At 41.9% G+C, this 26,137-nt stretch overlaps 2 protein-coding genes across 6 annotated transcripts in view; one reads left to right on the top strand and one right to left on the bottom strand.

Annotated features, from left to right (window-relative positions):
• The window catches only part of Lzic (leucine zipper and CTNNBIP1 domain containing), a 64,092-nt gene extending 63,942 nt beyond the window's left edge, over positions 1–150 (bottom strand). For 2 of the 4 annotated variants that reach the window (XM_058572677.1, XM_046424893.2), the window contains exon 1: positions 4–150. The gene's annotated coding sequence lies outside the window, so the exon portion shown is untranslated. The remainder of the gene's footprint in view (positions 1–3) is intronic. The other 2 variants (XM_046424896.2, XM_058572676.1) reach the window with 2 other exon arrangements.
• Positions 35–25,235, top strand: Nmnat1 (nicotinamide nucleotide adenylyltransferase 1). Of its 2 annotated transcripts, none has more exons than XM_046424890.2 (5): positions 35–169; positions 17,992–18,162; positions 20,830–21,013; positions 23,204–23,346; positions 23,673–25,235. In XM_046424890.2, exons 2-5 carry the CDS (start codon positions 18,048–18,050, stop codon positions 24,071–24,073), a joined length of 843 nt encoding a protein of 280 aa, XP_046280846.1. In that variant the 5' UTR covers positions 35–169; positions 17,992–18,047; the 3' UTR covers positions 24,074–25,235. The 2 variants fall into 2 exon arrangements, with proteins under 2 accessions (XP_046280846.1, XP_046280847.1); XM_046424891.2 differs by lacking the exon at positions 35–169 and adding an exon at positions 403–719.
• Positions 25,236–26,137: the final 902 nt, after the last annotated feature.

The raw sequence follows: 26,137 nt of genomic DNA, 5'->3' as shown, positions 1-26,137 counted from the left end.
TACCTGAGGGCCCGGCCGGGCGGACCGCACAGGAAGAGCACTTCCGCCAGACGCACGCACTTCCGGCTTCCTGGAACCAATGAGAGTGCGGCCGCGGTGTCCTCCTGTGTGGCGTCCGGGCAGCGATCCTCTCCGGGAAGACTGGGTCCGTTATGGCCGTGAGAGCGTGGTAAGCCCCCGACCCTCAGCCCCTGGGCTCCGCGGGAGAGGCAGCCCGAGACTCCTTCTTGTCCGGGCAGTGGGGAATGCAATCATGTTCACACTTTGACCATTATCTTCTTCTGTGGAACCCAAACTTGGTAAATTTGCCTCTGACCTTCACCTTGGGGCGGAAATCTCCCCTTCCAGAAGCGAGGCGAGGGCAGGCACCTGGGCTTGGCTGGGGCGGAGGAGGCGGCCCTCCACCGTGGAGATTGCCCTTCCTTCCAGTCTGTGAAAAAGCCGGGTCCACTTTCCTGAAGGCAATTTGAGACGCAGGGCTCTAGCTGTTGGGCAGCACTTTAAAAATTACCCAGAAATGGGTGTCCAGGGGAATTCCCAGAGTGGGGGGACCCTGGACTCAGGACACGGGTCCTGGACGTTCCTGGAGCAAGAGCTTCAGCGCTGTCAGTAAAACAGAGGTTGATTTAGGAAAGCAAGGAGTACAAACTCAAGGAAGAATGCGGGCCATCTGGAAAGTGGGACTCGTTTGGAGGTTCCCAACTCTTGAAGGAAACTTGGTGAGGCATGGGTATGGGAAGGTGTGTAAAGATGACATCAGTCCCAGGATCTCAAGATGGTTTATGACACTCTGGTCATTCTCAGGATGCTCTGGCTTAGGTGGTCTCTCCATTATCTTAACTGATAGATAAGGGTTGGAATATCCCCTAAATTATAGATTTCTTAAAATGTTCTTAACCTGAAAATTTCTCTTAATATATTTATTGGTGGGCTAATTAGCAGTGCACACGATTATTTTCATAAGTGGGTGAACTAGCAGTAATCTTAAGATTTACAGATTTCCCCGAAATTTGGGAGTAACAGACCTGGGAGAGAGACTGTCTTGGGGAATGACAGACCTGGAAAAGTATGCAGTATTTCCGAATTAAAATTTTATTTCCATGTCCTTCATGTCTCCTTCCTACCTTTTTTTTCTTTTTCTCTCGTACTTCTATCATACTGTAATCCATAGGGCATTACAGCAAAACTGTCTCCAGGGTACAGTTATTAAATTTTGTATGTCAGCCTCTAAGGGCAAACTTCCAACTTTGAATATCATAGAACTCTGCGAAATGAAATGTTTCTGTAGGATTTGTCTAATCATAGAGTTCCTTATTACAATCAGTTTTTCCTCAGTTACAATTTGGATATGAAACCATTTTTCTAGACCATATTTTAGCCTACCTTGCAAAACACTTCAGATTCAAAGGAAACACCTGTTAAGTTAAAGCGATTATCCTTAATTTTTGGTATGTTAATGTATTCGAAGATGTCAACATTTGGGGTAAAATTCAACTCTCAGTGACAAATAGTGCCAAACAAAACAAAACTGGAAAGTATGCTTCCTTGTTTTACACATTTGAAAAATTTGCTGAATAAACCTTTGCTCACAGTGCACTTCTCTTAATTTTATTTACTTGTTTATTTGTTATTTATTTCTTGAAGTACTAGGATTTGAGCCCAGGGGTTCTTTACCACTGAGCTACATCCCCAGCCCTTGTTATTTTAAGATAGGATCACTAAGTTACTAAGGCTGCCCTTGAACTTTGTGATCCTCCTGCCTCAGCCTCCAGAGAGGCAGAGATTACAAAACTGCACCACAGTGCCTGGCTACTTCCCTTAATTTTAATAATGATGGTAAAGTTTTCTATTCAGGTATTCATGCTAGTTTGAGTGTGTGCAATCTTGGAAGGTATGCAGGAAAGGTCTTACTATGTAGGCATTGTAATTGCTTTCTCAGTGACTTAATCTGATTTAGCATTTCTGTGCTGAGGGTGTTCTTACATGCCTTGGGTTCTTGTTTAGAGTTAATGAATAATGAAAACATTCCTAGTGCATGAGTAATAAATTGGTTTGGGTTCCGGTTAGAGAAAGAGGAATATTAGGTAGATAGTCACAGTAGACAGAACTGAGCAAAGTATCCTCATCTGAGAATCATAACTGGGAAATCAGATAGATGTTATGTGGAAGCTGAAGAAGTTTAGGACACTTCATCTTGGACTTGGGATGGGATCCCAGAGAACAAGTAGGGAAAATGCTAGAGCAAATGATATTCTAGCGAGTAACAAGAGGTACCATGAATCAAGGGCTTCCAGACACCTGGTCCGCATTTAAATATCTACCAGCAGATAGTTTATGCCATTGTAAGTTTTTCATAATAGATAAGAACATGAATTTTTAGAATGAAGCATGTTACTCTAGCTGTGAGATATCCTGAGAAAGTTAATTGCCTGACTGGGCTTAAGTTTCCTCATCTTTTTTTTTTTTTTTTTTAAAGGCAAGAGTATAGGGTGATAATAATAGTATTGCCCCACTGGGTTGTCCTAAGAATTGTGTGAGAGTGCAGTGTGTGGCTTGGCTCATAAGAAGAACCCAGTGAATATTGCTTTTGTTGTTATTACCGTCATCATCATCATCATCATTGTGAAATAAATAAATTGGATTTATATATACAAGGAACATGCCCATCCAGAGAGACCAAGTAGATGATTCCTATCAAAAGCACAGAAGACAAAATGAGGATTCCATCAACAGGACCCAGATGCTTTCTTCTCTGTTGTGAATTTCCCATCCCCAGCTCATCTTAGCGAACCACTGATATGCCTCGCTCATAGGTTAAATTATCTAACACTTCATACAACTAGAAAACTACAGTGTGTACTTTTTGGTGTTCTGGTGCTTTTCACTGAAAATGTGAAATTTGTCCATGTTATTTGTATCCAGTTAAAAATGTTTTATAACTTATTCCTATAAGTAGATAGATAGCATTTTCTTACTCATTCATTCATCTCTTGATTGACATTTGAGTTTTTGAATGGTTTCCCAGTTTGTTGTTATTATGTATAGTGACACAGTTCTCATGGGATTCTAGTTAGTTCTCACAGAGATATTATTGAAGAGTAAAACTGGCCTATCTGCACTTTGGCTTCCTGTCACTGTCTGGTCTCTGTCCCTCACATGAGCTGCTGCTGTGATACCAACTGCCAAAAAGCCCTCACCAGAGGATGAATTTTGGACTATCAACCTCCAAAACTGTGAGCCTTTGTCCTTACATATTACCCAGCCTCAGGTATTTTGTAATAGCATTGGAAAACAGACCACTTCAATACTTCAGATTCAACCTCTATAAAACAGTAGTCATTATCTTTTTTTTTTTTTTTCCCTTTTGTACCTGGGATTGGACCCAAGGGCACCTAACCACTGAGTTACATCTTCAGCCCTTTTTGTTTTGAAACAGGGTCTTGCTAAGTTACTGAGGCTGACCTCAGCCTCTTGTTAGACCAGGACGCAAAGAAAAGACCACTGACTCCAATTAAAATCAAATTAAAGCAAGCTTATTATTTCGACCAGCCGGGCTGCCTCTCCCAACAATAATTGCAGGAACAGGACAGCACTGCAGCTTTCTTGCAGCCCAGCTTTATAGCCCAGAAAGTTACACAAAAGGGAAGCAGGTTACAGATAACAAAACTCTGAGGAGCATAACACAAAGGCTAGTTTACATTTTTGCTGGCCCCGATATCAGAATTTATGAAGGTCATTAGAGCCTCAGAGAGGGTCGTTATCCGGCCAGGGAAGGCCAAGATTTATGAGGCATCACTAAAGTTTCAGAGAGAGCTGCTATCTGGTCAGAGAGCCAGGCATGGGTGAGTTCAAGGCACGGGCAGGCATTCCAAGCTAGTTCAGAATTTACAGTAATTTACAGTAAAGCTGAAATTAGCTTTTCATGGCTTTGTGGCAAGATGGTTCCCAATTTTAAGAGGGAATGAGGCTGGGATTACAGGCATGTACCACCAAGCCTGGCTACTACGGTAGTTGCTATCTTTAACCCTTCTAATCTGTGTTCCCTTTTGTCCTCTTTGTCTAGAGGCATGCAACTGATCAGTCACTCAAGTAAGAAATATTATTCTTTTCCTATTTCTTCCTTCCTTCAGTCAATTAGCTGGACTGGTTGCAAACTCTTGACACCATCCTGTTTTACCTTTCATTGTCTCTAATCTAGACCATACAACTACAATACTACAGTGTGTACTTTTTGGTGTTCTGGTGCTTAGCTATATTCTAGTTTCTGAGCACCTTCCACATCCCAGACTTAATGCTAAAAATTAGGAACTAAAAACCTAAATAATACACATTAAAAATGAAATTTCCTTGAAATAATTATTTAATCATCAACAGAAAGAATTTTTTTTTTTTTTAAAGAGAGAGGAGAAGGAGAGAGAGAGAGAGAATTTATTTATTTATTTTTAGTTTTTCGGCGGACACAACATCTTTGTTTGTACTCGAACCCGGGCTGCACGCATGCCAGGCGAGCGTGCTACCGCTTGAGCCACATCCCCAGCCAAACAGAAAGAATTTATAAACAAAACAGCTTTGTTTTTAAAATTGTTCCAGAGCAGTGTTTTAAAACTTAACTATCTATACAATTAGTTGAGGATTTTTTTTTTTTTTTTAACAGGGATTGAACCCAAGGACACTTAACAACTAAGCCACATCCTCAGCCATATATATATATAAAAATTTAGAAACAGGGTCTTGCTCTAAGTTGCCAGGACTGGTTTTGAACTCAAGATCGTCTGGCCTTAGCCTCCCAAGGCACTGGGATTACAGGCATGCGCCACCATGCCTGGTTCAGGTGGGGATCTTAAGTAAATAAATTAAATAAATGGGTTTAGTAAATGTAAGGAAGAGCCCAAAATTCAGCCTTTTTTCTTACCTTCAGGTGTGTGTGTGTGTGTGCGCACGCGCGCGCACATTAAGGCTTGAACCCAGGGCCTAGGCAAGCTAGGCAAGCTCTCTACAGCTGAGCTGTACCCCCAGCCTGCGTCTTCACCATTTCCTTCTTTCTTTTTTTTTTTTTTTTTTTTTTTGGTGTTGAGGACTGAACCCAGGGCCTGTGCACACTAGGCCAGCACTCTGCTACCAAACTACACTCCCTGCCCTGGGCTGATCTTCCCCCTAAACCTATCGTGGCTATCTTTTTTTCCCTCAGTTTAGGCAGTGCTGTTCTTTTAGTTGCTTCTGCCAAAAGTTTTTGTAATCACACTTGTTGCTTCTTTCACAGTTCACATTCCATCTATTAGCAAATCACACTGGCGACATATTTTCTTTTGGACAGTATCAGACATACAACCCAGGGTTGTTCTACCACTGAGCTCCACTCCAACTGTTTTTATTTTGAGAAGGGTCTCACCAGATTGCTGAGGCTGGCCTCAAACTGGCAATCCTTCTGAGATGGCCTCCTGAGTTCCTGGGATTATAGGCCACCATGCCCAGTAAAGAATACTATCTTGAAATACTATCTTGAGTACTTTCTTGAAATACTATCAAGAATACTATCTTGACATTCAAAATTTTAATATTTTGGTTAATGAGTTCTAGAAAAGTAAAAGCTGTTTTGTTATAAATTTTTTTTTTTTTTTAAGAGAGAGGGAGGTGGGGGGGAGAGAGAGAGAGAGAGAGAATTTTTTAATATTTATTTTTTTAGTTCTCGGCGGACACAACATCTTTGTTTGTATGTGGTGCTGAGGATCGAACCTGGGCTGCACGCATGCCAGGCAAGCGTGCTACCGCTTGAGTCACATCCCCAGCCCCTGTTATAAATTGTTGATGATTAAATAATACAATTATTTAAAGGAAATTTCATTTTTAATGTGTATTATTCAGGTGGTTAGTACCTAATTTTTAGCACTAAGTCTGGTATTGGAAGGTGCTCAGAAACTGTGATATAGCCAAGGGCCTATAATCCCAGAAACTTGGGAGGCTGACACAGGAGGAATGTAAGTCTGAGTCCAACTTGGGCAATTTAGTAAGACTCTATCTCAAAAGAAAAAAGAAAAAGGGCTGGAGATGTGGCTCAGTGGCAGAGCACTCCTATGTTCCATCCCCAATACCATGGGGTAGGGGAGAAAACTGCAGGGTAGATAGATGGTGTGCTTCTGCTGGAAACCTCCCCCTCTATCTATACCTGGACAGAGAAACAGATGAATGATAGTCTTTTCCATCTGTCAAGGTGCTATGCCTATCATACTGTGTTGGAAGATGTTTATACTGAATTTCTCCTGCCAGTAAATGTTGTTCTTTTCCTCAAGAAGTGGAACTAGGGCTGGGGTTGTGGCTCAGAGGTAGAGCGCTCGCCTAACATGCGTGGTACTGGGTTCAATCCTCAGCACCACATGAAAATAAAATAAGATATCATGTCTGCCTATAACTAAAAAAATGAATATTTAAAAAAAGTAGGAGCTGGGGTTGTGGCTCAGCGGTAGAGCACTAGCCTAGCACGTGCGAGGCCCTGGGTTTGATTCTCGGCACCACATAAAAATAAATAAAGATGTTGTGTCCATCTACAACTAAAAAATAAATATTAAAAAAAATGTAACTAAGCTAGCCTCAGCAACTTAGCAAAGCCCTGTTTCAAATCAAAAAATATAAAGGGCTGGGCCCCTTAAGTGCCCCGGGTTCTAACGTGAGAGCATTTGTGTAACTAGCCTCTGCTTAAAATACCTCAGAATCTGTATACACATAGAAGTAAGTAACAAGACATGATGTGGATCAATTCGCTATTTTCTCTAGAAAACAACTGACCATCAATGCAAAAGATTGTTGTAATCCAGAGGGAAGAGATTATTATTTTTACTCCAAAATATCTCAGTGCATTTTGGTGTTGAGGGTTGAACCCAGGGCCTGTGCACACTAGGCCAGCACTCTACTACCAAGCTACACTCCCCACTAAGTGGGGAGGGTGGCCCTACTAGGGATTGAATCCAGGCATGTTTTACCACTGAGCTTTATCTCCAACCCTTTTTTGAGGAGGGTATCAGAGGTTGAATTCAGGGGCACTCAACCACTGAGCCACTCAACCCCCAGCCCTATTTCGTACTTTTTATTTAGAGACAGGGTCTCACTGAGCTGCTTAGCACCTTGCTGTTGCTGAGGCTGGCTTTGAACTCATGATCCTTCTTCCTCAGCCTCCTGAGCCGCTGGGATTGCAGGCATGTGCCACCAGGCCAGGTTCACACTACATTTTTTTAAATATTTACTTTTTAGTTGTACACAATACCTTTATTTTGCTTATTTTTATGTGGTGCTGAGGATCGAACCATTGGCCTCACATGTGCTAGGGGAGCGCTCTACCACTAAGCCACAACCCCAGCCTCTTGCACTACATTTTTCAAGAAGCAACAAGTTAGCCTCATTCAAATATGCAGTCTGAATCATTGTGTTCTTTCAAAACTAAACCTTTGTTGATTATTAAGATTTGTATTTTCCTTTCGTTTTCTGTTTTTTTTGTTTTTTTGTTTTTTTGGGGGGGTGGGTATCGGGATTGAACTCAGGGGCACTCAACCAATGAGCCAAATCCCCAGCCCTATTTTGTATTTTATTTAGAGACAGGGTCTCACTGAGTTGTTTAGCACCTCACTTTTGCTGAGGCTGGCTTTGAACTCACTATCCTGATCCTGCCTCAACCTCCAGAGCCACTGGGATTACAGGCATGGGCCACCACGTCCTTGCTTATCTGCATTTATTTCTGTAGCATTCATCCAGCAGATACTGCCAACTTTATTGGACAAAATAATAATAAGGGGCTGGGGTTGTGGCTCAGTGGTAGAGCGCTCGCCTAACATGCTCAAGGCTCTGGGTTCGATCCTCAGTACCACATAAAAATAAATAAATAAGAAGGTATTGTGTACAACTAAAACTAAAAAATAAATATTAAAAATATAATAATAAGGTTTAGAAAGTCAAAATAATGAGTTTATTGTGATGGCAATCCTGTGATTTCAGTAGACCTATTCCTATTTATACCTGAAAGTGCTCATTAATACTTAAAAACAGTTTTCTTCCAAGTGACTGGTCTTGGCGTGCCTCCTGTAGTTGGCCATAGCGTTCAGCTGATCATTTACTCAAGAAGCAGCAAAGCAGGAGATGATCACCTGCTTGCTGACATGTGGCAGTGCTGGTGGGACAGACTTGGCCTTCCTGGGATGTATATCTGAGGTTAGAGACCAGCAGGACTTGAAGGTCAAATTCATACTGTCGCTTTAGCCTCTGGCCTTGGGCAGGTCACCCTGGACAGCTGGATGAGCCCCATGCCTGAGAAAAGAACTGGAGGGTAGAGAATGGACTCTAGTTAAGTAGAGTGGAAATAAGGGGAGAGGATGGTTTTATATCCCCTCCTAAATTCCTTTTCCTTTGCTTCTCACGCTTTTTGGCTCTTCGAGTGCCTGCCATGAGAGGAGCCCGGGCTTCCCCTGCAATAGAATGCTCCTTCTCAGTGAGTAGGTACTTTCCTGGAAGGACTGGTGAGCATCCGACAGGTACGGCCACGTGGGGCACTGGTTTGCTTACCTGTAGACACCAGGTTGCCCACTGACAGCAGCACTGACAAGTAGTAAAGTTCAGGGGTTGTTTTTTCCTGTATTTGAGAAGAGAAGAGCACTGTGAGGAATATTTTGTCTTTTAATCAGAACACTATTAAAAATAAGACACTGGGGTGTAGATCAGTGATAGAGCACCGTGGGTTTGATCCCCGGTACCATCAAAAAGAAAAAAAGAAAGAACATTTTTTAAAAATCGCTTGTAGAATTTTTCTTTTCCTTTTTTTGGTGTGGTGGTGGGTGCTGGGGATGGAACCCAGGGCCTTGTGCATGCTAAGCCTGCTCTGTACCACTGAGCTACACCCTCAGCCTTTTATAGAATGTTTTTAACCTCCCCAGAAAAATGTTTTAACTGTGACGTGTCTAATTAGGAATTCCATTTCTACATATCTTTATTTTTGTTGTAAATAGAAAATAAATATTGAAGACTAATGGCATATTGTTTATAGCCAAACTTTCAGATTAAGATGAGCCTTTAGAAAGTCAGTATTTAAAAACGTACACAGTCTGATGCCAAAATTGTTAACACCATGGTGCAGACTCCTTCACTGAAGGATCCTGCACCAAATACACAATGCATCCTCTTCAGTGCTCGTGGGACTGGTTCCATCTGCAGAAGCAGCACAGTAAGACCTAAAAGGGAGGGGACAGCATTGGCTTACCAGGTTAATCACCTCAGAATCATATTCTTGAGTGCACATCTAAATATAATTTGCAGTTGACATTTTTGTTGTCGTTGTTGTGGTTGTAGTACTAGGGATGAAACCCAGGATCTCATGAAAGCGCTTGGCAAGCGTTTTTTCAAAGAGCCACTTCCCCAACCCAAATCTAAATTGCTTCCCTACTTTGCTCCTATGGAACAGAAATGCACAAAATCTAGCTAGACTAAGGTTTTCCTTTGATATGTGCAATGCTAATAATAATAACTGACTTTGGTTTCTTTATTTTATTTTAAGTGATTCTTCTCAATTAAACTTTACATCAAAACTATGGTGCAAGTATTTCTATCACCAATTTATAAATAATCAAAGGGAGTCTCAAAGAAATTTAAGTAACTCATCATTGATTATAGAGTGAATATTTGGACTGACCTCTAAAACCCTTCCCCATTATACTATACTGCCTCTTGTGGAGTTGTAAAAGACTCTCTTCTAGGCCTACAACAATAAATACTTTATTTTTTAAAAATTCAACATAGAATTTCAGTGCTGGGGATGGAACTCAGGGCTCTGCATATGCTGAGCACGCATGCCACCAATGAGATACACCCTCAGCTCCTCCACCGTTCATTATTCTTATATATGTTTCCACAAAGGAAAGTATAGTGAAATCTATGGATTACAATATTCCTAAAACTTCACATTTCAGAAATACACTCTTCATGTTTTTGTTTTGTTATGCTGGGAATAAAACCCAGGACCTTGAGTAGGCTAGGCAAGAGCTCTACCGCTGAGTTATAGCCTCAGCCATTCAGTGATGCTTTTTTGCTTCAAGCTGTCAATGACCCTATTTCCCTAACCAGTATAATCTCTTTCTTTCTTTCTTTCTTTCTTTCTTTTTTTTTGTGTGTGTGTTTCTAGGGATTGAACCCAGGGTCTTGCACATTCCCACAAGCACTCTACTCCTGATGTACTTCCCCAGCTGTATTTATCTGTTTGTTTTTGAGACAATGTCACAATAAATTGCCCAGGCTGGCCTCAAACTCACCATCCTCCTGCCTCAGCCTCCCAGTCACTGGGATTATAGGCATGCCACTACCACACACCCAGTCCTTCTATCATCTCTTGCTTAATAACCATTTACTTAGTGAATAACTAGATCTGGTACTTTAGTACTATAACCTTAAAAGAATTTTACAACTTAAAGCATTTGTATTCGACTAAATACAAACTTATTAGGTTTCATAGTCAAAAATTTTGGACAGCTGCAAGAGGTACAAGGGAATGTTTAAAATCTTCTGGTCACTTGAACTTTAAATGTGAATTTTTTTCTTAATATCCAGTCTGTGAGCCTGAAAAGCAGAAAACCCTATCTTAGCCATTTGTGTTCTAGCAGTGTCTAGCGAATGGGAGAAATCTAGTGAGTGGTGGGCAACTGACCGCACACTTACCAATTGTGAAGAAAGTAAAGATGATGTTACCCACCAGGTTGGTCAGGAGAGGTTGACTGCAGTATCGAGATGACCTGGGCCTGGAATTCAATAATGTGGTTGACATGGAATTCTTGACCTATTATAAGAAATCTTCTAAGCACTACCTTTATTTTTTTTCCTCTCTTTTTCTTTTTTTTTCTTTTTTGGTACTGGGGATTGAACTCAGGGGCACTCAACCACTGAGCCACATCTCCAGGCCTATTTTGTATTTTATTTAGAAGCAGGGTCACACTGAATTGCTCACTTTTTTGCTGAGGCTGGCTTTGAACCTGCGATCCTCCTGTCTCAGCCTCCCAAGCCGTAATCCTTGATTCCTAATCTTAATTCTGGTGCTAAGGTTCATCTTGGCTCCAGGAAACTCACTTCTCTTTTTAGAACTTGGTTAATAGTGACAGTTACCAATAGTCTAAATCAGTGAACAAATGTTTACCACTTTTCTAATTCATTCTAATTTGATATTTGTGGAAATTCCGACCTTGTAAAGAAACATACCTTCTTGCACATGAATCCTCTATCCTGAGACTTGGTTGATTTGAGTTAGGCTAATTACAACTAGCTCTGAAGCTTTCCCTCCTCAACTGGATTCTCAGTTTTCATATTTTTTTAGAATTTCACATTTTTAGGATTGCAGTTTTTTATTTTAAACATATCAAGTTGTATTTGCCTCATTTGCTCAGTGATGAAATTATTAACTGGCTGTTTGTCTTTTTTCTTGGTGGGGAGTGCTGGCGATTGAGCTTGAGGTACTTTACCACTGAATTACATCTCCAGCACTTTTTATTTATTTATTTTTATTTTTTTGAGACAGAGTCTCACTAAAATTCTCAGGCTGGCCTCAAACTTGCAGGCCTCCTGACTCAGCCTCCCACATTGCTGGGATTACAGGCGCGTACCACCACACCCAGCCTGATTTGGTTGTTTCTGCCAAGATTGATTTTCACCATAGAATCTGAAATAACATATCAAATCTTAATCTGGTTGTGGTTACCCATGTAGTCCTCAGCCCTGCAGACATTAGCTGATGTCAGACTGTTGGGACTGGTCTCTAGGGAATTCATAAATAACACTGGCATCCTCATTGTCTCCCATTTAATGGCTTCTTATACTAGAAGAAGTAAGGATTTGATCAACTAGTCTGCTCAAATCCCAGCTATCTTTGTTGTATGGAGATTTTTAACTTTTCAAAGAGGTGAATGGTGACTGCTGTTGATAATAGAGGCAGAAACAATGGGGCAGGCTGCAGTTAAACATGTTTCAGGAATCAGAGACAACACCCAGACCGCCTCCCCAGGTAAGACCTGTGTGCTGAGCTGCAGGTAGAACTTACCTTAGCAGAACGTAGAACTGGAGAACCAGAGAGGTGATGCCAAACAAGAACACTGTCACCTTGCTGCAGGGTACACAGTGGGTAACATTTTTACCTTGTCTGGTAATAAAATGACTTCAAGCAAATGCAGGTTCTATTTCATAATAATCAAACCATAGAGATGAAGTTTGAAACGTAGCAAGGATGAATTGAGGTCCATTCCATTAGAATAAAATTATATCTAATAATTTTCCAATAAGAATATGAATAATAGCTATTATAACCCATAAATAATATTAAGTTATTAATACAAAAGAAAACTCATAATATAAAAAGATTAATATTCATAATTAGTGGGTAAATGTATCAGATATTTTTTGCATTGTCATTTAATATACACAAAATTCTATGAGTTAAGAATTATACGTCTTGGGCTGGGGGTGTGGCTCAAGCAGTAGCGCGGGGCGCTGGGTTCGATCCTCAGCACCACGTAAAAAATAAAATAAAGATGTTGTGTCCACCAAAAACTGAAAAATAAATATTATAAAAATCTCTCCTGAGCCACTAGGATTACAGGTGTGCACCACCACACCTGGCTAACCATAGCATTGTTGGAATAAGAATATAGATATATGCTTAAATTTTTGGTGTGTTTTGTTTTTGTTTTTTGGTGGTGCTGGGGATTGAACCCAGGGCCTTGGGCATGCAAGGCAAGCACTCTACCTACTGAGCTATGTCCCCAGCCCCTTAAATTTACTATTTTGAAAGAAATACTATTCTTTTATGGTTGTAAATCTTGAGAGATGATCAAGTCAATCATATTATTCAGCAAATGGCCAACATGAGTTTAATTATACGAGCATCTGAAAATCTGACAAAGGAAAGCCACAGGGTTGCCATTTTTTTTTTTTTTTTTTGGACTGGGGATTAAACCTGGGGCATTTTAACACTGAACCACATCCCAAGCCCTTTTATTTTGAGATAGGATCTCACTAAATTACTTAGGGGCTAAATTGCTAAGGCTAGGAACTTGTGATCCTCCTGCCTCAGCCTCCAGAGGAACTGGGATTACAGGCTGCGCAACCAAGACCAGCACTGTTTTCTTTGAAAGAGTTGATGTTTTAAAAACTGGCTTAATGTTTATAAAACGTTTTAATGTTGGGCTGGGGATGTAGCTCAAGCGGTAACGCGCTCACCTGGCATGCGCAGGGTGCTGGGTTCGATCCTCAGCACCACATAAAATTAAAAAAATAAAGATGTTGTGTCCACCGAAAACTGAAAAATAAATATTAAAAAATTCTCTGTCTCTCTTAAAAAAATGTTTTAATGTTCACACCTCAATGTTTTTAAAACTTGAAAAGATCAATGATTTAAAAATTAAAAGTAAGTTTTAGTTAAACTTCAAGATTGCCTCAGAAGAAATGAACTCTACTCTGTTACAGTGGGTAGGGAGGGACACTTACAGTCTGAGCTGATGCGATCTGGGCAGCCAGCAGTGCAAGTAGTAGGCTGTGTGGGCCAAACAGAAGTGAATCATGGTGACCCTGGCCCTGGAGCACCTGGAGCAATGCAAGGATGATCAAGAACAATTCCCAGCAGGGCTGGGGATGTGGCTCAAGCGGTAGTGCGCTCGCCTGGCATGCGTGTAGCCCAGGTTCGATCCTCAAAGATGTTGTGTCCGCCAAAAAACTGAAAAATAAATATTAAAAAATTCTCTCTCTCTCAAAAAAAAAAAAAAAAAAAGAACAATTCCCACCAGGCTTTCAAACTACTTCTGTTCATCACCTGCCATTGCAGGACAGACTGCTCTGGCAGGAGCACACTCTGACTTAACTCTTCTGTGACTTTGAAGGTCTAGAGTCCAGTCTGAGCTCAGGCTGGCTGGGTTCACAGTGAACTAATGAAACTGCTGGTTATTCAAAACCAATCAAGAGTGTGTTGACAAGGGACAAAGACAGCTTCCTTTATGCTGAAAGATCATCTTCCCGCTGCCCCTCCCCATCCCCCAGGCAGAATCTGAAACCTGAACTCCTCCCTCAGGACACAGAGGGGCTCAGGGCTTTGTTCATCTCTGGCTCTGAAGTCAGTTTCAGGACCACAGGCAGCTCCCCTGAGCCCCCACATCATGCTCTCAGCCTTACCGTCTTCCCACTTAATCTCCCTTGGGGAGCAGGCCTGAAACCTGACATGGGCAAGGTCCAGGACTATACCAGGTATCAGCTGAACCCCTGGCCCCTGCACTGCTGTCCTGGAGAGTAGGCGCAGTGGCTTCCCAGCAGGGCCCAGGGTACTGTGGGAAGGATGCCTTCACCACCACTATAATGCAGAAGGTAGTTTGGATGGGGATAGGAATAGGGACGACAGGGTTGGGTATAGCCCCAAGTGAACCCTGGTATTATCCTTCGGTATGATCACTGAAGGGGGAGCATTTAAATCCTTCTTACCTATTAGCTCATTTTTTTCCCATACTGGGAATTGAGCCTAGGGTGCTCTACCAGTCAGCCACCCTTAGCTCTTCTTTTGCTAAGGCTGGCTGGGGTCATGGCTCAGTGGTAGAGCGCTTACCTAGCATGTTTGAGGCACTGGGTTTGATTCTCAGCATCACATTTAATAAATAAAGGTCCATCAACAACTAATAAGTTTTGTTGTTGTTGTTGTTTTTGGTGCTGGGAATTGAACCCAGGACCTTGTGCATACAAGGCAAGCACTCTACCAACTGAGCTATGTCCCCAGCCCTAATAAAATATTTTTTAAAAATTGCTGAGGTTGGGCTGGGGATGTGGCTCAAGCGGTAGCGCGCTCACCTGGCACGCACGCAGTGCTGGGTTCAATCTCAGCACCACATACAAATAAAGATGTTGTGTCCGCCGAAAACTAAAAAATGAATATTAAAAAATTCTCTCTGTCTCTGTCTCCCTCTCTCTCTCTCTCTCTTAAAAAAAAAAATTGCTGAGGTTGGCCTGGAACTTGCAATCCTCCTGCTTCAGCCTCCCTAGTTGCTGGGATTATAGGCATGCACCACCAAGCCCAGTTTATGTTTTGAGATAGGGTCTTGCTAAAATGCAGAGACTGGCCTTGAATTTGTGATCCTCATGTCTTAGCCTCCCAAGTCCCTGGGATTATAGGCATGTACACCACTGCGCTCAGCTGAACTCATTCCTTAATGCCATGCTGACCATTCTGACTGTTCTTTCCTTTATTTTCTATGCACAATTAGCACTGTCCCTGTGATCCCTATCATTATGCCTTTTTTTTTTTTTTTTTTTTTGAGATGGTGGTCTCATCATGTTGTACAGGCTGGCATTGAACCTGCTGGGCACAGGAGATGATCCTGCCTCAGCCTTCAAAGTAGCTGGGATTACTGTGTGTTTGGAAATGGCCTCAGATCTCTTTCTTAATTCTTACCCCAAAGATTTACTTAAATGAAGCTGTGCTTACTTTGTAGCTGATCTTTCTCTCTTGTTTTGCTCTTCTAATCAGTCCTGCCTCATCACCATCATCAGTATTATTCTTTTCCTCAAAGTCTTCAGCTTGCATCCATTTTAACACAGTGGTACAGGCAATATGCTGAGCACTTGGCCATGTATTATCCTGAGAAATAATCTTCAGGATTGGGGCAGAGCTCAGCAGTAGAACTTAGCATGCTGAGGCCCTCCCTGGGTTCCACCCCCAGCACCACAAAATAAAAACTTACTCAAAATAACTGAGATTGGTTCTGTCTCTATCTTCATTTTACAGTTGAGAAAACTGAAAGAGGTAATTGAATCAAGGTCACACAAATAAGAGGTCTATTTATTTATTTAAGTACTAGCGATTGAACTCAAGGGGTCTTTACCATGGAGCTACATCCCAGCCTTTGTATTTTTTGAGACAGGGTCTCAGTAAGTCTCTCAAGTTCTTGCTAAATTGCTGAAGCTGACCCTGAACTTGGTGATCCTCCTGCCTCAGCCTCCCCAAATCTCTGGGATTACAGGTGTGCATCACCACACCAGGTGCTTCTGGGTTCTTGGGATGAGAGGCTGCCACTTTCCCTGTCTGAAGCCTGAGGCAGCCGTTGTAAAGCTTTTCAGCTTCTGTGATCCTTTGAGAAAATCTGATCAATCTCTCCTCCTAATTACATATGTTCTTTGGTTCTGTTTCTCTGGAGATTCCTGCCAATACAGGAAGTCTGGGAGAGAGTAGCAAGGGATTATGAGAACTAATCCTCACAGATCTTAGGAGGATGTCATTGGGAACTCTGTAATTTTGATAACTTGAGAAATAGCATCAGAAGCTCACAATGTAGAATTATGGTAGAATCTAGCAGGAGAAATAACTGAAGAGGTGAGGAGTAGTTGCCTTTAGGCAGCTGGGGGAGGGGATGGAATGGTGGTTGGTTTTCATTGTGGGCCTTTTCCATGTTATGATTTCTATAGGTGGACAAGTTTGGTAAAATTGTATTACAGTTTTGTTTTTTGTTTTTCCAGTGTTGGGGATCAAACTCAGGGCCTCATGCATGCTAGGCAAGCACTCCACCACTGAGCTACTTCCTCACCACCTCAACTTTTATTTTATTTTATTTTTGGCAGTTCTGGAGATCAAAGCCAGGCCTGCATATGCTAGGAAAGTGCTCCACCAGGAAATGCACTCCGTCCCCAATACTTTAAATCAGATATCTAGCATGACTTCATTAGGGTTTAAGAAAGATTGAATAGAATGATGTTACAAAGATATATGTAGATTATAAATCTCACTCCATGCAAAATGATAATGTTGGACTGGGGCTATAGCTCAGTGGTAGAGTGCCTGCCTCACACGTGGGGTGCTGGGTTCCATCCTCAGCACCAAATAAATAAATAAAGATATCACGTCCATCTACAACTAAAAAGAAAATTAAAAAAAAAATGATGTCATGATCATGTTGACAAAGAGGTGAAAATACTGTTTTTAAAGACAGGTGTTAGGATTTATATTTGTTAGATGATAATATCCTCTCAGTTAACGATAACCACAATAACACAATCACAAAACTTGAGTGGCATCCATCAAAAATATTGATTTTTGCTTGTGAGTCGGGTCAGCTCGTGGTTACTGACCTGAGCCGGGTTTGGCTGATTCCACCTGGACTTGCTGCCTGTCTGCTCAAGTTTGTTGGGTTTGGCTGGCCTAGGACAGCTGCAGTCACATACTGTATGGTTGGCTGTCCATCTGCTGGGACACCAGCACTCTTCCACGAGTTCCACCACACTCCAGCAGGCTCGCTTGGGCTAGTTTTCATGGCTGGGTGGCAGTCCTGAAAACAGAAGGGTTCGATGCCTCTGCTATGGTTTGAATGTGGTACTAAGTCTCCCAAAAGTTCATGTGCTGGAAGCTTGGTCTCCAGTGTGGCAATGTGAAGGTGGTGGAACCTTTAAAATGTGGGCCCTAGTGGAAGGTAATTAGGTCATGGTGGTCCCTGAGGTGACTTCTCAAGAGAATGGATTGTTATAAAGTAAGGTCAACACTATACAACACTTTATATGTGCTTAGTTCCTTCTGCATGTGCCTGGTTCCCTTTCTGCTTCTCTGCCACCTTGTGATACAACCTGGGACCCTCAGTAGGAAGTCAGCATCATGTTCTTGGAACTCCTGAATTTCTTTTCTTTATAAAGCACCCGCTCTACTGTTCCATTATAGCAACAGGAAATGGACTAAGACAGCCTGTGAGGCTTAGGCTCAGAGCTGGCACCCTATTGCTACTGCCCACATTCTTTTGGGCAAAACAAATCACAAAGAATAGAGAAGGAGATTCCCTCCCTTTATGATAGGAGTTACATATTTATGTTAAAAAGGAGGGGTGGGGAAATAATGCCAATTATGTAATTCATTTAGCATAATCATTATAGACAAATATTGTCCATCTGTTTGAAATGATCACATGGATTTATTGATTTATTTATTAATGATCACATAACTGGATTTATTTTCTTTTTCCTTTGTAGACAACAAGGAAGATGTCAGAGTTTTCCATTTAGAGCACCAACTTCAAGTTCTTACCATGGACAAATCAGAGAAAACTGAAGTGGTTCTTCTTGCTTGTGGTTCATTTAATCCAATCACCAACATGCACCTCAGATTATTTGAGCTGGCCAAGGATTACCTGAATGGAACAGGTAGGAACAGTAACCAAAAGCAATGTAAGTGTTAGCTTGGTGACACATGCCTATAATCCTAGCAGCGTAGGAGGCTGAGGCAGAGGATCAAAGTTTGCCAGTCTCAGCAACTTAGCAACGCCCTGGGGAGACTCTGTCTCAAAACAAAAAATAAAAAGTGCTGGGGATGTGGCTCAGTGGTTAAGCACCCCTGGGCTCAATCCTCAGTACAAAAATAGAAAAGCAATTTAAGGCTAAAGAACCACTTGATTGGGTCTCTCTGTCAGTGTGAACAATTAATCAACAAGGTACAAACATGCTCCCTACTCATTTGCACAGAGACTTAGCCAAAAAAGGGTGAGGAGCTAAATGTAGTGGTGTGTGCATGTAGTCCCAGCACTAGTTCACAACCAGCAAGACTGCCTCAAAACAAACACAAAAGCAGGTAAGGTATGTCCATGGAATGTCTACGCATCTGGCTACTGGCCTATAGAATAAAAATTCAGTTTTATGTATTTAGAGCTCAGTAGAAGCAACAATGATCCTCAGAATGCAAGTTTCATCCAGGTATGATGGTACCCACCTGTGGACCCAGCTATTTAGTAGGTTGAGGCAAGAAGATAGATCACTTGAGCCTGGAAATTCAAGACCAGCCTGGGCCACAAATAGCAAGACCTCATCTCAAAACAAGCAATAACAACAACAACAAAAAAAACCCCTAGGACTGGGGTTGTGGCTCAGTGGTAGAGTACTTGCCTAGCACGGTGAGGCACTGAGTTTGATTCTCAACACCACATATAATTAATTAATTAAAGGTCCATCAACAACTAAAAAAAATATTAAAAAAAAAAAACACACTTGAGCTTTTTTGTTCCCTTATGAAAAAAGGAAACAAAACCTTGCTTTCATTATGGTTATATAATTCCATTTTATCCAGGGATTCATTTTATAACAGGTTTACATCATGCATATAAAAACTGTATCTTTTCCTCAGGCATGGTGGCACGTACCTGTAATCCCAGTGGCTTGGGAAGCTAAAGGAGGAGGATCACAAGTTCAAAGCCAGCCTCATTAATTTAGTGAGGCCCTAAGCAACTTAGGGAGACCCTGTCTCAAAATAAAAAATAAAAAGGACTGGGGATGCACCTCCGTGGTAAAGTGTCCCTGGGTTCAATCCTTAGTACAAGAGGAAAAAAGAGAGAGAGAGAAAGAGAGAAATCATTTGTTATGATTATTCACTTATGTTTCCATACTTCATGGTCACCATGTATATGCTCTAAGAGATAAATAATGTTATAAAAGAGCATGTATATGAAATAAAATGCTCACCTCTCATTTCTCTGGAGGCAACCACTGTTAATAGTTTAAAAATACATTCTTCCAGCCAAATGTGGTGATGCATACCTGTAATCCCAGTGACGCAGGAGGATCACAAGTTGGAGCCAGCCTCAGCAACTAAGCAAGACCCTGAGTAATTTAGGGAGACCTTGTCTCAAAATGAAAAATAAAAAGAGCTGTGGGGTATAGCTCAGTGGTAAAGTGCCCCTGGATTCAGTCCCTAATACCAAAAATAAAATAAAATTCACCCTTCAATCGTTTTTCTGTAGTTTTACATGCAAATATTTGTATATACACACATTTTATTTTGTTGCATAAATCATCAAGCAATTTTCTGTTAGATGCACATGGATGGATGGATGTTCAACCTTAATTAATTCCAATAATCTCAGAACCAAAATTAAAAATTACATATATTTTGCCCCTCACACTGACAAAAGTTTTTAAACTCAATAATGTCCAGTATTAGAGACTGGGGAGAAACGGTCTGCATACACTCTAGGAGGACAATGCAAATCCATTAAAGCTTTTTGCAAGGTAATTTGGCAATACCAATCAAATTGTAAACTGTACAGGCCAGGCGCTGTGGCACATACCTATAATCTCAGCAGCTTGGGAGGCTGAGGCAGGAAGATTACGAGTTCAAAGCCAGCCTCAGCAAAAGTGAGGCACTAAGCAACTCGGCGAGATCCTGTCTCTAAAACACAAAGTAGGGCTGGGTATTCTCTCAGTGGTTGAGTGCCCCTGAGTTCAACCCCCCACCATACCATCATCTCCCCAACTGAAACTCAGTTTCAGTTGGGGAAGATGAAAAAATTAAGGAGTATCCGTTCTGGTGATGGTTGCTTGTGCTTAATGCTGTGGAACTATGCATTTAAAGTTGTTAAATGGTAAGTTTTATGTATGTATATTTTATCATAGTTTCAATCAATTAACAAATCTAAATCACTGTTGTTTTTTTTTAAAAAAAGAAAGAGAATCTGTGATTGCAAAAGTAATATTGATCTGGGTACAGTGGCACATGCCTCTAATCCCAGCTACTGGAGAGACTGAGATAGGAATATTGCAAGTTTGAGGCCTCAGCAACTTAGTGAGACCCTGTCTCAAAATAAGGAAGGGTCTGGGGATGTGACTCAGTGATAGAACACTCCTGGGTTCAATCCTCAGTACTAAAACCAAAATCAAAAAGGGAGCTGGGATGTAGCTCAGTGGTAGAGTGCTTGCCTAGCATGTGGAAGGTCCTGGGTTCAATCAACCCAGTTCCACAAAATAAATAAATAAATAAAAATCATAATATTTTCTGTGCACAAAATTTCTTATTCCTAATTTCCAATCTAACTCTTTATCCAGGAAAATATAGAGTTATCAAAGGCATAATTTCTCCTGTTGGTGATGCATATAAGAAGAAAGGGCTCATCCCTGCCCACCACCGAATCATCATGGCAGAACTTGCCACCAAGACTTCCAACTGGGTGGAGGTGGACACGTGGGAAAGTCTTCAGAAGGAGTGGACAGAGACTGTTAAGGTGCTGAGGTAGTAATACTGAAATTAATATCATTTCTGTGCCTTCTTTTTGCCATGTTTCAATACTGTCTTACATCTGAATGGACAGATTTGCAAAGCTGTCACCAGAGCTGGAAAGACATGGCTGTGCCATTTCCATGGAAGGGCACCACAGGCTATAAAACACAGCACAGAGGTTGGGTGTTCCTTAGCCTTTGTGTCTGTCGTCGTGGTTTGAGATGTCCCCGTGTTTGGTACCCTGCAATATTTGTCAGGAAATTGAGGCAGTCTGCCTGGCCTGTCTGAGCCTCAGGTCAGAAAGGCAGAGTTGCAGAAGGATATTGCTGTCATCTGTCTTCAGTATGAGAGAGAAACAGGGGGCTTCAGGATGAGGAGCTGTAGGTGATGCTTGCTCGGGGACATGGGAATACCACAGACCTCTGTGCTAATACTTTTAAAACTTCCACTTAAGGGTTCAGAAGCCAGAGTAAGTAATATCTAATTATTTCTTTGATTATCTTGAAGGCAAATTTAAAAAGCTTTCTGAAAAAACTTTCTGTTCTTAGAGTTCTGAGCCTTCTGGTTACTGATAGTATGGGGGCGGGGTCAGAGTAAGAAATAGAGGCCACTCTGAGTACTAAAGTGAAGGGGAGTTTAGGTGCTCAGGCACAAGTGTTTAGAAGAGCTGGAAGAGTGGATGCCACCGTGTATTTCAAGGTCCTGCCCCCTCAGTTGCTGTGGGAGATCAGGAAATCAATTCTCCTGCTGCCACCTCTGCGGCCGTTAAGCTGCCTCAGGCTCCAGACGCTGGGGACTGGACAGTGGAGTGTGGAGTCCGCAGCCATGCACACACTTCGAGAGGCTACTTGTCAGGCTGCTCAGCCCCAGAGTAATAATAACCCCTGCCTCCCAGGTCTCTCTCGAGAGTCTCATCATGAAACCCAGTCACATCAGAAGCTGCTGTGAGGCCCTCTGGGCAGTGTGCTTAGGGCAGAGCTGAGCCCTGAGCTGGCAGATGGTGTCCAGCAGGAACTTACCAGGAGGACTCACTTTTCAAGCTTGGCAGGGAAAAGTCTCCTCTGCTTGTTGGCAAAAAATTCTGTAATCAGACCAGGCTCTGAACCTAGTCCTACCTATCTCTCTCTGGCTCTGTGGTAACCTATTACATATTCAGTTCAGCTGTTCAGGAGGGAAGGGATTTAAGAGCACAACGGCCCCTCAGTGAGTCCCACAATGTGGCTCCTGGACCTGAGGTAATGGTACAGTGTGGTAAGGTGGTGGCACCCTCTTCCCACCCCGAATGGAGCTGTGCACACATCTGCCTGTGTGTCTTCCTGTGGGGCCTCTGACCCTTGGCCCTCCAGGTCCTTATCCCTGGCGTGTGGTTCTAGGTCAGTCGTTGGTGGTCAGAAGTGTGGGTCTGAACCAGACTACTGGGTTCAAATGCTGTCTCTGCTATGTACAAGCCCAAAGACTGTGGGCAAAACTAGTGGGCTCCCCTCTTAATGGGGATGACAAATGATTCTGATAAAAAGGGGAGAGTCATCCCACTTCTTTGTGACAACCAAAACATTCATTCAATCAAATTGTTGTCAAGCCGGTGTGGTGGCTCACGCCTCTAATCCTGGAGGCTCAGGAAACTGAGGCAGGAGGCTTATGAATTCAAAGCCAATCTCAGCAAAAGGGAGGTGCTAAACAACTCAGTGAGACCCTATCTCTAAATAAAATACTAAATATAGGGTTGGAATTGTGGCTCAGTGGTTGAGTGCCCTTGAGTTCAATCCCTGGTACCCCCAAAAAAGTTATCAAATACCTCCTATGTTCCAGGGATTCTGCCACAAGGAGAGTTGCATTCCTAAGCCTCCATCTTCCCATTCATTGTGGGGATAATGATATTTATGATATGGGAATGGAGAAGATTTAATCAGACAATTCACACAGAGGTTCTACTGTGATGCGTGGCATAATAAATAATTCATGTTGACTCCTGCTGCTGTGGCACAGACACAAAAAATGGTGATAGACACCATTTGTGTTTTCCTAGGATTGACCTTGTACTGGCCATCCTAATTGGTGGGGTGCTGTGGGTACCAGTGATGAAACATTTTGAATATCACCCCATTTTACCATTAGGTCAGAGACTTAAGCATCTTCAAAGGGACAGTATTTCAGTGGAGCATCATAAGAAAGCAGGAAATACTATTTTATGTTGTTTTATAGACACCACCAAGAGAAGCTAGAGGCTGGCAACTGTGACCACAGGCAGAACTCACCTGTGGTTGAAAGGTCTGGACGGAAGAGGAAGTGCTTGGAACAAAGACAGGATTCTAGTCAGAAGAAATCCCTAGAGCCCAAAACAAAAGGTTCGTAAGTTCCACCAGCACTCCAAAGAGACCAAGACTAGAATAATTCAGATTCCAGAGCTGAGCAGCCGCCCTTGGGATTTCACATCTGGTGCCCAGAAGGTGGCCCTGTTGGCTTCATGAAGGAAGAGAGAGTGAAAGGTGCTCTGTGCTTACTTCTCCTGCAGTGCACTTTAGCTTTTGAGGTGTCCGGGATCATTTTTGGAAATCTGAATCTTATAAAAATTGAACTCTCTTTCCTGAAAAACACATACATATAGTCATTGTAACTGTGGGGGGTTATTGGAGAAGCCAACTCTGAAACTCTGCTTCATTCTTCCTCCCAGGTGTGCCAGAGGTGAAGTTGCTGTGTGGGGCAGATTTACTAGAGTCCTTCGGTGTGCCCAATTTGTGGAAGAGTGAGGACATCTCCCGAATCGTGGCAGACTATGGGCTGGTATGTGTCACTCGGGATGGAAGTGATGCTCAGAAATTCATCTATGAGTCTGATGTGCTGTGGAAACACCAGAGCAACATTCACCTGGTGAACGAGTGGATCAACAATGACATCTCATCCACAAAGATCCGGAGAGCCCTCCGAAGGGGCCAGAGCATTCGCTACTTGGTACCAGATCTGGTCCAAGAATACATTGAAAAGCATGATTTGTACAGCTCTGAGAGCGAAGATAGGAATGTTGGGGTTGTCCTGGCTCCTTTGCAGAGAAACACTTCAGAGGCGAAGTCATAGAAATGCTACAGCTTGACAGTTTGGATCACTCTTCTGGAGATTTTAAACAATCTGGTGTTGTAACTCAGGAAAGAAATCTTTATCTTTCATAAACAAAATTTTAAAAATCTGATAAAAGTCAGTTGGAAATTAAAATAAGATTTATTTTTTCTTTTTATCAGAGTGGTTAAGATGACTGTTTTTAATAAGGCCTTAAAAAAAAAAGAATGTACAAATCACTTTATTTTTAAGAGACTAGTAGTTCACTAAAACCTGAAGAAATATTAATGAAACTAATTCCAAATAAGTACCACACAAGAGAAAACAAAGTGTGAAAAGCAAATGTCCACTCCAGATTCTGATTCTAGCCGGGTACTGCTTAAGAGGCTGAGGCAGGAGGATCACTTGAGCCCAGAGTTCAAGACCAACCTGGCAACACAGCCAGATCCTGACTCAAAAAAAAACAGAATCAACCCCCACCAAGCCTAACTTTAGTTATGAAAGGAATTGACATTTTATATATGCCTATTGCAGGGCTCTCCACCAGGATGGATAAGGGAAGGAATTCTTCATCTTATTTAAATTTTTTTTTTTTTAAGTACTGGAAATTTAACCCAGGAGCCCTCTACCACTGAGCTACACTGCCAGTCCTTTTTTTATTTTATTTTTAAAAATTTTTTTTAGTTGTAGATTATCACAATGTCTTTATTTTTATGTGGTGCATAAAAATATTTTTATGGGTAAGGATCGAACCCAGGGCCTCATGCATTTGAGGCAAGTGCTCTACCTTCGAGCTACAACCCCAGCCCATATTTTTGTTTTATTTTTGATAGAGGGTCTCTAAATTGCTGAAGCTGGCCTTGAATTTGTGATCTTCCTGCCTCGGCCTCTTGAGTTGCTGAGATTACAGGCATATGCTACTGCGCCAAGCCCCAGAGAGAGCTTCTTATGGTTTGTTAAAAACTGTTCTACAATAGAAACAGGATCATGGTTAAATTCCCAACAAAAATAGAATAATTTATTTTTTTATAATTTATATTTATTACCTATACCACTCCAGATGAAGGTTTATAATTCTTCTTCAGAAAAAAAAATACTTATAATTGTGCAATTGTTTAGTCAGATATGAAGCTACAGTTGGAAAAAAGAAAATGTTAAATAAAGTTGACAAATGTTTACTCTACCACACCCAACTTAATCTTTTGTAGGAGTGGGGGTTTATTTACTTATTTTTATGTGATGCTGAGGATCCAACCCAACGCCTCACACATGCTAGGCAAATGCTTGAACCCTGAACCACAATTCCAGCCCTATTTTGTATTTTATTTAGAGACAGGGTCTCACCGAGTTGCTTAGCACCTCGCTTTTGCTGAGGCTGACTGTCTTTGAATTCATGATCCTCCTGCCTCAGCCTCCTGAGCTGCTGGGATTATAGGCCTGCACCACGGTGCCTGGCCAAACTTATCCTTACTAAAGCTGTCCGGCCAACTCGCAAAGACAGGAGAGGCACAAAACCTGGCACCCATGGGATTCAGCCGGAGTCCACTGAGTGAATAAAGGGTCAGAATCTCAGATCATAGAGATGAGGGTCATTTCCTCTACCCACTTGACTTTCGGAGCTTAAAGTTTGAAGTAGACCTGAAAAATAACCATCTACAGGCAGATGAAACTATCAAACTTGCTTTAAGTTCCAGAAAAGCTCACCTCATGGCTGGAGATATGGCTCAGTTGCTAGAATGCTTGCTTTGTATGCACAAGGCCCTGGGTTCAATACCCAGCACCACAAAAAAAAAAAAAAAACTCACATCATTCATCAGAAGCTTCTTCCCACTTCCAAGTGCCCACACTCTGTTTATCTATACTGACATCAGGACCCCCTGGGAATGCAGGCAGGGGACATTCCCAGGACATGTATTGTCTAGGAAAGAATTTTATCGTTACACTATTTATGGAATAGCAGCTTTGTACACAGATCCTGCTGCCAGGATATTTGTCGCAGAATAGCATAGTTTTGGGTGTCCTCCAGAACAGAACATTCTCTTTGGATAATGAAGATTAGAACAATTAATTTCACAGGGGAACAGG

Source organism: Marmota monax, unplaced genomic scaffold (genome assembly GCF_021218885.2).
Source record: "Marmota monax isolate L192 unplaced genomic scaffold, Marmota_monax_Labrador192_F-V1.1 WCK01_AAM20220418_F8-fsc00080, whole genome shotgun sequence".
NCBI classification, from domain to species: domain Eukaryota; kingdom Metazoa; phylum Chordata; class Mammalia; order Rodentia; family Sciuridae; genus Marmota; species Marmota monax.
The sequence above is the reverse complement of the archived record's forward strand: the minus strand, read 5'-3'. Positions and strand labels throughout refer to the sequence as shown.